This window comes from Triticum aestivum, chromosome 1D (assembly GCF_018294505.1).
Source record: "Triticum aestivum cultivar Chinese Spring chromosome 1D, IWGSC CS RefSeq v2.1, whole genome shotgun sequence".
Taxonomy (NCBI): Eukaryota; Viridiplantae; Streptophyta; class Magnoliopsida; order Poales; family Poaceae; genus Triticum; species Triticum aestivum.
In genome coordinates, this window is record NC_057796.1 from 433,367,825 (window position 1) to 433,378,351 (window position 10,527).

Consider the following 10,527-nt stretch of genomic DNA (forward strand, 5'->3'; position numbering starts at 1 on the left):
ACTTATGCGTGCTGGTTTGTGTTGGCCACAAAATGCCGAGTCATATTCAAAATGAAACTGCGCGATACTTGTGAAAGAAACAAAACTGAGGCATCATACTATATGTCAGTGACAGCGATTTTTGCAGAAATGTACATCGTTATCTGCTTCTAGGACAAGAGAGAGCTTGATTGCAATAGATGGGGAATACTACTAAAAAAGATTGGAGATGGAGTGACGGTTGCAAGCGCACAAGAAATGGCAGATCGGGTTAATCCGGTGGGCGACCAATCATTCGCGACCTGGATGATGCTTGACCGGGTAACGCGGACAAGGGATGCGGTTAGGGAGCCCCACACAGCAAGTCATCCTCCCAGGATTGGCCACGGCTCACGCCTGAATGGAGTGTGCAGGCAGTTTTATTTGCCTATTTATATGCAATTAGATTCCGTCAGGGGCTAGCTGCACCTAACCCATAGTTTAGATTTCTAGGAGGGGTTAGGGTCAAATAACTACGCAAAATGCAGTTTCAAGTTGCCATACTTACCTGCGTGGCCACAGTGCAATCGGATGATGAACCAAAATTAGGGTGAGAAACGAAAATGACAGAATCCAAAGCCAATCGAACGAAAAGTCTAAGAGCATAAGTGCAGAGCTTCCAGAAACCAGCGGTAGACCGTCAATACTGGGATTAGTCATCACATCACATAATAACAAATATCCATCAATTCCGCCTAGCACAAACTCTCGGGATCACTCACGGTCACAGAGCGTCAGTCTCCTCTCGCAGTAACAGTAAAACCAGGAGCTCAGTCATACTTTGTACAGGATTGTACACCACGCCGCGCCGGGCCAGCGACGGCGGCTACTCCGGCGCGCGTACAGGGAACACCGATGTTATTCAGGGCTGTTGTTAACTCTTCTTGCCCGGCGGGGCGGGGCGGGGCGGCCGGGTGATTCCTGATTAGCAGAGGCAAACTTGGTCTACTGCCTATCCAAGAACATGTAGTCCGCGGCAGCGCCGGGCGGGAGGCCACCGGCGCGGGGCGTCGTCGACTCCGCCATCTCCTTAAGGAATGAGACGACGTCCTCCGACGAGTTGAGCAGGTAACGGGCGTTGGAGCGCTTCCTCCCGACCGCGCAGGAGAAGTAGTTGTCGCCGTTGAGGTCGAGGACCGACGACCCTTCGCGCCAGTCGTGGTGGCTGTTGTTGTTTGCGGTGCTGTGGTCGGATGACGACGATGACCTCTCCGGAGGCGGCGGCGCGACCTGAGGCTTTTGTGTCCTCGCCTGCGAGTTCCTCGAGTTGCTCCGGCCGTTTGATGGCCGCCCGTTCTGCCTCCTGTCGACGGATACCGACGCACCGTCCGGTTTCACTTTTGGCTCAGAAGGGTATTCAGGGTCAAAAAACACATAGATGTCTTCGTCCTGAAAAGATAAAATTTTAAAAATTTCCTACTGTCACACACATTGAAGACTGAACTAGAAAGGAATGCGAGAACATAAAGTCAGTGCAGAATTACCTTTCCTAGGAAGTGGCCTATGCATAGCACATAGTCAATCGGAGTAACCATGCTTTTGCTGTGAACTATCTCTCCTAGAATACGATCAATTGCAGCACCCTACAGAACGGAAATGAATAATTGGTAAGGCATCAGTTAGCTAAATAACATGAAAAGCTTCCACCATGTTTAAAAATCACACTGCCTAACTGACCTTTGTAACTCCAACAGAGCGAACTTCAACTGAACGGCTCCCTTGAACAACATCCACAGCTGCATTTGAGATTGGACCGGTCCACAAGTGCTGCAGCATATCTCTTGCTTGGAGCCTCCCAAACTCGACATCTTCACAAGAGGCAAGTGCAAATAGTATTGGATATTTTTGTTATTCACAAAATGAACAAAAACTATGCATGAAGACCTGATCACTTACCGGCATACTTGTAATTCCACACAAATGATGTTTCACGATGTTCAAAATGAGATCTTGGGGTTCTTTCTGTGAAGTACTCAAAAACATGCTGGAAAAGGGTAAATGGTGTGAGAAGGTATACATTAAGGGGTTACAACTGGATATTGCTCATGAAACAGACATACCTTTACACTGTCGACCCAATCCATGTTCAGATGCTCAGGCATTGTTGTCATCCATTCTCCATCAGTTGGGCGTAAGAACATCCCATGCTCTGCTGCCAGCCACAAGTTAAATTCTCCGAAATTCTGCAAAGGGGATAGGATATGTTGATTTTAATACTAACAGATAAAGCAATTACAAATCACAAAATGACAGGATTAGTGGTATTACTTCATCAAGAACACTCCTGTCGCTTCCGCTGAGAACGATAACCGTAGTGCTCTCGTCCTCGCAGAGGGCTCTCAAAGGACCCTTTAAGTCAGGATGCAACTTGAGTTCCATCTCCTTGATTTGATCACCGCCCCGTCTCCCAGAGGATTCAACTGGCTCGGTCAATGTTGAATTGAAACCCTGCATTCAGTCATCGGTGCAACAAATAGAAATTGTAAGGTCATGCTGTTTGAGTGCCAAGTTCATTGTACTATGAAGGAAAAACTATATTTGCAGATGCCATTCATTTAGTTTAAAATGCAAGGAAAATAAATGAACTAATGTGTAACATTTCAACATGTGGAGAAGTTACTGCAGAAGAGTAAACAAGCAGTTTTTTGCATTATAATACCCCAGTGATGGCCAGTATAAACAACTTCACAACAAATATCAATAGAAAAGAGCAAATATGGTGTTTACCAATATGAGCAAACGGTTTTTTGACTGCAGATATTGCTGGATGGCCGTTCGACTAGGAAGGTCAGGGGGAACTTGTCTTGTTCTCATCAGAGCTTCAGCAACTGTATCGTTTAGCTCACTACATGAAAAGACACAGTGTGGTTACAAGAAAGTCTGGCAGCAGCTAACAAATTTATATTTACAATGAAAAAGAAACATTTAATCTACTAGTAAGTTCTGGTTAATAAAAGTACAAATGAGACGAAGTGGAAACGAGCTCCTCACCATACAAAAGTTTCAGCCCAATCTTGGGCGGTATGAGTTGTTACATGCGCGTAGTTATGCCTGTGCCGCTTCTCTCTCTCATCAGATGTCATTGTCAAAGCATGTTTTATTGAGTCTGCAACTTCTGTAATATTCCAGGGATTTACAAGAATGGCACCAGCACCAAGCGATTGTGCTGCACCGGCAAACTGAAATTGTAATGGTAGAACTTATGCACCAAAATCAAATATATTTTCAAGAGACTGTGTAAAAGAAACGGAAAATATGAACACACACATATGAATATCCTTACAGACTAAATTTGGAATCAACCGATATTATTTATCATCATAGCTGATCACTTACCTCACTCAATATCAGAACTCCTTTTTTTGATCCCTGGCATGCAACATATTCGTAGCTTACAAGATTCATGCCATCCCTCAGTGATGTTACAAGAGCCACATCTAAGCAAAACAGAGGAAATGCAGAGCTCAAGCACGATAAAAGCACTAATATTTTGAACAAAAGAGTGCTAATAAAGTCCAACTTTCAATATAAAGAGAGCTGCCAGGAATTACCAGTGACTGCATAAAGAGCACACAAGGCATGGAAATCAAGAGATCGATCCTGCAAGGAGCAAATTATTTTAGATGAAACGAAATAGTTTGCCAAAGAGCTATTTAATAGATAGCACAAAGAATTTAGGTCATAAGATAGCACAATGAGCTATTTAAAAGCTAACCAGATGATGAATAGGAACAGCAGACAATGTTCCAAATCGTCCATTTATGCGCCCAACAATTTCATGCACTTGGCTTGTAAGCTTCTGATCTGCTCAAGAAACAAGGAAGTGCTATAAGAACTGCAACCAAATCTATATTGTTTAAGAGGAATGATATTTTAAAAAGAGACAGCAAGCTGACAAATTGAAAACCATGTGTATGAACAATCATATGTCAAACATATGATGCACTACATATGCGGAGTGGCAAGAAAAAATACAGAAATGTTCTTACACTCAGGGACGTCAGTTCTAGTTGGCACAGCAATTTGAAGTAGAACCACTTTATCAATCCATTCAGGGTTTTCCTCAAGAAACTTTTCAAAGGCCAAAATCTTTTGGGGAATTCCTTTGATCATGTCAAGTCGATCAACACCAAGCATTACCTATGACAACAACCAGGAACGAATACTCTGTAAGACTACAAGTGGCGTCGATAAATTATATTAGATTTTTCAACAAAAGAAAGATAGGTCAAATCAAAAAGATATCGTTAATATGGTTTATAAGTTTGCAGGTCAAGAATTAATGTCCTACATTAGAATAACAGGACAGAAATGGAAGTGTGACTTTCAAGGTGGCATTTATGAGTTAGAACCGCTAAAATGTGCCAGGTAGATCTGGAAAATTCAAAAATACAATAGCAGCATCCTATCAGCTGTTTGGAAATTTCAAGTGTTTTCTCACCTTCCGTCCCGCAAATCGCTGTTTCAATTCATTGACATGTCTTTTTGCTGCATCAATGTCCAACGCCCTTTTGAAACGATCAGAGTCTATCCCAATAGGAAACTGAAGATTTCAGCCACGTGAGTAAAAAGAATCACCCATTTTCCAAAAAACAAATTGGATATTGTATAAATCATCATAATGAGAGGTAGGAATAGGTAAAATCATGAATAGCTTCAACTAATGGCATTTCACAACGAGGAGAGACCCTAGTGAAGCACCGCCACTGATCCCAAACATGTCAGATAATAAACAAACTAACTAACATAAAAGTTCTGATGTGTACCGCTGCAACCCGTGTTAACTTCCCCTGGTCCTCCACACCTTCAGGGGTACCCTCGAGTCCGAGTATTCTGGTACATGCGCTCACGAAATGCCTTGCATAGTCGTAAGTATGAAATCTGAAGAAGAAAATCAGTCAGAGCTAAGAACAAGCATATAGAACAACTTGTAAAGAAACCATTACTTATAAAAGCAAGATGCATGCTCACCCGACTAAATCAGCGCAGAGCACGGAGCGAAGCAGCTCCGAGCGTGATGGCAGAGTGCGGTAAATCTCCGAGGAAGGGAACGGCGTGTGCAGGAACCACCCGACCTTCATGTTGATGTCATGCTCCTTGAGGCACCTGGGCAGGAACATGAGGTGGTAGTCATGGCACCAGATCACATCCCCTTCCTGGTAGTGCTGGTAGACCACATCAGCAAACATCTGGTTGGCCCGCTTGTACGCGTCGAACTGCGACTCGAAGTTCCGGGTGGTTGCCAGCCTGTCCTCCTGCGGCAGCCCGAGGTAGTGGAAGAGCGGCCACAGTATGTTGTTGCAGTAGCCGTTGTAGTACTGGTGCACGATCTCCTCGTCCAGGAACACTGGTATGCATCTCTGTTTTGTTTGATCAGCAGAAACAGATATGGTTTCAGTCACTAGAACGAACTAGAGCGGTAAAGAAACAGAAAGCACTGTTCTATTGGTTCAGTTGACATCAAATATGTCCTGGATTCTGTGGATTGCAACGAACCTTCTCGGCGAGTGCATTGGTGAGAGCCTGCTGGCCGACCTCGTCGGGGACGTTCACGCCGGCCCAGCCGATCCACTTCGCGTCGACATCCTTCACACCTGCGAAGTCAGAAAATTCAGTACATGCAGCTGCTGCTAGTGCAGGACTCTGATGCATGCATCGCTCCGGCACATGACATTGAGGAGAAGGGATTACCGAGGAGCGCGCTGACGAGGCCACCGGCGCTGATCTCCAGGGACCACTGATCCTCGCCGCGGCGATTGGCGGAGACGGGGAGGCGGTTGGCCACGACGAGGAGGCGCTGCTTCATGCCGCGGAGGCCGAGGCGGCGGAACCCGCTGCGGGGACCCGAGAGCGGCGGCCGCGGGGCGTGGCCCCCCGACCCGCCACCGCCACCGCCGGCGTCGTCCATGCTGGCGTGCGGGCCGCCCTCGGGGCGCGACTGGGCGCCGCAGTCGGCGAGGGAGGCCGCGGCGGGCTCCGCGACGTCCGTGTCCATGGCGTCGGGGGACGCGGCGGTGGGCAGGTGGTGGCGCCGGCCGCTGCCCCGGAGCACGCGCTCGATGGCGCTCGGCGAGGCGCCGCCGTCGTTGGAGAAGGGCGAGGAGTCGGGGGCGTTGGAGGACGGGGTCGGCATGGCTTCGTCGCCCAGCCTGCTTCTTCTTCTGCTGATGATGTTGCTGCCCGCGGCGTCAGTGCTCATGAACTTCCCAGACGACTCCCCCGCCGGATGATTCGTCCTGCAGCATTAGGCGGGCGCGCGCGGTGAGCGACGGCGGCGCGACAAGGCAGACAAACGAGACGGCCCATCACTCATGGGCGGCGGCCGGCGGCGAGCGACGAACGGCGAACGGCGCGCGCGTCCCGAGGAGGAGGCGCGGCTGGGCTTAATTGCGCTGCTTTCCTCTCGTGTTGCGTTGTGTGACTCGTGTGCGCAGCGGCTCGCTCGCCACGGACGGACCCTGCTAAAACGGCGCGGGGTGGGGCCCGCGCGTCAGTGAGGTAGCCGCCAGCCAGGAGCACGGGCCTAGTCAAGCGCGCCGGGCCGCAGAAAATCCTCTTTTATTACGCCCACCGTTCGTCACACACACACACACACACACACACACACACACACAATTCCTCCACCTTTTTTTTCAAAAAGTTTCAAGCGCAAATACCGTAATCACGTTCCGTTCTACTTTTCCCTAAAAAAAACTGTACTCTACTACTAATAACAGGAAAAATAAACTTAACAACAACAAAAAAACTCTCCGTAACGGAAATCGAATGCGATTACAACACCCGGAGAAGGCCGGACCGTGATCGCGTTCACGGCCCATACGGCCCCCGGCATCGGAACTACCAATCTAATCTACTAGTCCCCGGTGAGATCGGCGGGAACCACCCTGCCCGCCGGCCTTGATCCGTCCAAGCGAGGCGGCGCCGCCGCACGGGCGAACGAGAAGCGAGAAGAAAAGGGACGACGCGGTACAGATCAACAACTCACCCTATATCAAGGCCGCCTTCGCCGCCTCGCTCTGCTCTGCAATGGGACGAGACTCCGACTCCGGCCGGCTGGTTACAACAAGAGTGAGAGATGTGATGAACTCGTCCGAGGGATGGGAGGGGACTAGCAGAGGAGAATACACTAGGGAGGGAGAGGGGGAGGGGGGTGGTACCTCATGCAACATGCAAGAAGGGCCGCCACGCCTGGAACTCGCACCCTTGTTTGAGAGCACGAGCCGATATGTGCAGGTCGGGGTGGGGGCGATTGGCACCTTTTTATAGGATCGCTGGGCCTGGGATCCAGCTAGCAGCACCTCGAATCCACGAACCGTATTTATATAAAGAAAAAGGAACCGGCTGCGCGTATATTTGCGAAACTGTCCCTCCTGCCCGGCAGGGCTGCAGCCCTCGGGCCTAGAGGTGTTTAGTGTAAATCATCGTGTATTCCAGGCCCTGCTTTTAATTTGCTCTTGTAATGGAATGGAATGCTAGTAGTAGACTAGAAGAGAAAGGAAATACATGACAATGTACCTTTTTAAGGGAGACTATAAAAATGTTCTATATGAGCTAGAGAAATATGTGACTGCTATAAATGAAAACATACATACCAATTTAAAAATCATAGCTTATAGTTTGACGAAAAAATGAAAGTAAGAAATGTACTCAACCATAATTCTTGTTCGTTCATGAATATTCCTAGGAATCATTTTCTGTTTTTAAAATTCCATATTTTCCATATTTCTTAAGTTCTCTACACAATAGTTTGTCTTCATATTCTTGTTTTCATGTTTTGTAGTAACTTTTTTCCTTATTACTATGCTTTCACATGTGCAGAATCACCGTTGTGTCATCCATCAAAGTACTTCAACGTCGGGAAGAATGGTATCACCCCGTGTGAGCTCACAACTACGTGTGCATGAGGCCATGGAGAACGGACGGCGGGCCAACGACGTGGGGCTGGACATGGATGCACCGACCCTCATGGAGTTCATGGTATTATGGCAGCGCGTTGGAAACATACAAATACAAGTTGGGATTCCGAATGTCACCAAGTGGGCTTGGGAGCCGGGTGGCGCTTACACTGCTCGATTGGCGTACGCAACATTGTTCATGGGAAGACAGCTTGCCCCCACGGCTGATTCCACGTGGAAGTCCCCCCCCCCCCCCCGCAGTGTCGGTTCTTTGTTTGGCTCGCCATGAAGAATCGTTGTTGGACCTCCGATCGTTTGGCTAGACGTGGACTGCCGCATCAGGATACTTGCCCACTTTGCAACCAGGAGAATGAAACCATGAGTCATATCATGTTGTAATGCGTCTTCTCGAGAGCCTTCTGGTTACAGCTGTGCACAGCTCTGTACAAGCCGGACTGGACCCCCACACAGACAAGCGCCCTCCCTATTTGGATCTTGGGCAAGTGCATCCAAGGCATGCATGACAAGGATTTGCGAGCTTTGCTCACACTGGCCTTTTGGGAGTTGTGGAAGCACTGGAACATGATTGTTTTTTACGGTGAGTCGCCATCTTTGCAGCGGTTGCTAGGCAGGGTTCTTGTTGAGGGTAGAGCTTGGAGGATGGCGGGATTGTTGAGAACACCGGGCTTAGAGCTCCTCTTCTCGCGGATTCAAATGTGGGTGTCGAATGAGACGTAGATTTGTGTGTTAGCATGGAGTAGACGGGTGTGTTGTAACACCCTCGATGGAGGGCTCTTGTACCCTTTCTCTCTCTCTCAATATATATATGATATGCATGCTATGCGTATTCGACAAAAAAAGAAACATCGGGAGAAAGGGAACAAAGTTATCTAGTTTTAAGAGTTGGGGTTTATGTTATTCATATTCAAATTCCTGGACCAAAGTTGGACTCAAGGAATAGTTGAGGGGTGAAATGAATGAATTCCTAGCATGTTCAGAAAAAAGGCCATGACAACCCTGCTTCTATAAGAAGAATGGGGGATCCAGCTGGGACTAACTAGCCGGTACAATACAAAACCCAGCATCATGCATGTCGTTTGTTGATAGCAGAAACCACTCAAAAGATATGAACAAGCCCGACACGTGCACAAGCCAGCTAAAAGCATAAAGAACCCGGAATTAGCCAATGCCTTGACGCATGCCACAGATGAACTACAGCTCCCATCTGCTTACGCATGCATCTTCTCATTGGCTGAGATCATCGTGTATCTATACGATTTGCCTACAACAAAAGCATCCATCGCCCAAGTAAAGCAACAAAATTTATGAGACTTTTGAACTGGTGTAGAAGGTAGTTTCAACTCTGGCTTAGGGCTGCTACGTGTCGGCCGGCTTTTAAAAGATTCGTCGCCTTGCGAGCGATTGGATGACGAGTTTCGCAACCATATGATCTCCTCCTATAGCCACATTACTTTGCAACAATGAGCATGTTGTGCAAGCCCCTTTGCAACACAACCTTTGTTGCAATTCTTCGCAACAGGGGCGGTGGGGACGTTTTTGCAAAAAGCCTCTTTGCAACACAGATGTTGTCGCGAAGCCCGCGAATGACTTGCCAAGTCCTTTGCAATATGTATGTTGTTGAAAAATCCCCTTTGCAACATGATCCTTGTTGCAAAAAAAACATCTCCGCCGGTGCCTGATCGCCATTGCAACCCTTGTTGCAAAACTCTGTTGGGCACCCCCCCCCCCACACACACACACACCCTTGTCTCCCTCGCACAACCGTGTTGACCATCCGGCGGCCATGGACTTGGGACGATGACGGCACGGTCGCTGGACGCGGGGGGGGGGGGGGGGTCTTGCCATGGAATTGGATGACAGCCACCAGGCGGCAACGCGGCGGTGGGGACGAGGTCAATAGAGGCAGGCGAACTCCGGTGAGAAGGCGCGCCTCCGGATCTTGTAGCGGGAGTCGAGGTTGAGGGGGGGGGGGTCGCGTGAGGCGGTGTCAGCGTAGGTTGAACTCGTCCGTGGTCCGCAGCTCCTGGAAGAAGAAAGAGATTAGGGGGAGGAGAAAGAGCCGGGGAAGGAAAGGAGGGCGCAACGGGATAAGGTCTGGGTTGAGCGGCGTGTGGCCCCACGTGAGACGCGTAGTGCAATGGGGAAGCGGTCAACGCCATGTTGTCATCCGCCGTCTGAACAGGTATCCCTATTTAGTTTGAACTGCATGTTCATTAAATAAATTCATGTGATTCTTGTATGTGAAATTTGTTATGCTTTGGGGGGAGGGGGGGCTCTAAATGATTGATATTCCCAGTCAGTTGAGCTATATATACTACTGTACTACACAACCGTATATTCCTTTTTTGCGACATTATTTTATATTCCGTGAATAGTGCATATGTACAAAAGCAACACTTCAAACAAAATTTTATATGAACATAAAAAAACAGATTTGGCAAACATGATTATAATGATCCACCGGTGGTACAATAACGCAGTCTTACTGTTTACACCCCCATAATTTGTTTATTTTTGCTGGGAAAACACACCCATGGTCAAATGCCTAAAACCCGCCGGGGGGGGGGGGGGGGTACAGGACCACGTGTAATAG

General features: G+C 48.3%; 1 protein-coding gene across 2 annotated transcripts; it reads right to left on the reverse strand.

The window, feature by feature from the left end:
• Positions 1–635: 635 nt before the first annotated feature.
• On the reverse strand, positions 636–7,303 carry LOC100270668 (alpha,alpha-trehalose-phosphate synthase [UDP-forming] 1). Of its 2 annotated transcripts, XM_044595297.1 has the most exons (19): positions 7,176–7,303; positions 7,004–7,071; positions 5,710–6,254; positions 5,515–5,612; positions 4,990–5,378; positions 4,785–4,899; positions 4,460–4,561; positions 4,008–4,158; positions 3,734–3,822; positions 3,570–3,618; positions 3,355–3,455; positions 3,010–3,197; positions 2,746–2,863; positions 2,287–2,466; positions 2,079–2,201; positions 1,915–2,002; positions 1,696–1,826; positions 1,503–1,601; positions 636–1,407 (listed from the first exon to the last, which is right to left on the reverse strand). In XM_044595297.1, the coding sequence occupies exons 1-19, from the start codon at positions 7,185–7,187 to the stop codon at positions 964–966; spliced, it is 3,090 nt and encodes a 1,029-aa protein (XP_044451232.1). In that variant the 5' UTR covers positions 7,188–7,303; the 3' UTR covers positions 636–963. The 2 variants fall into 2 exon arrangements, with proteins under 2 accessions (XP_044451232.1, XP_044451233.1); XM_044595298.1 differs by lacking the exons at positions 7,004–7,071; positions 7,176–7,303 and having other exon boundaries at positions 5,710–6,255.
• Between the last annotated feature and the right edge of the window lie 3,224 nt (positions 7,304–10,527).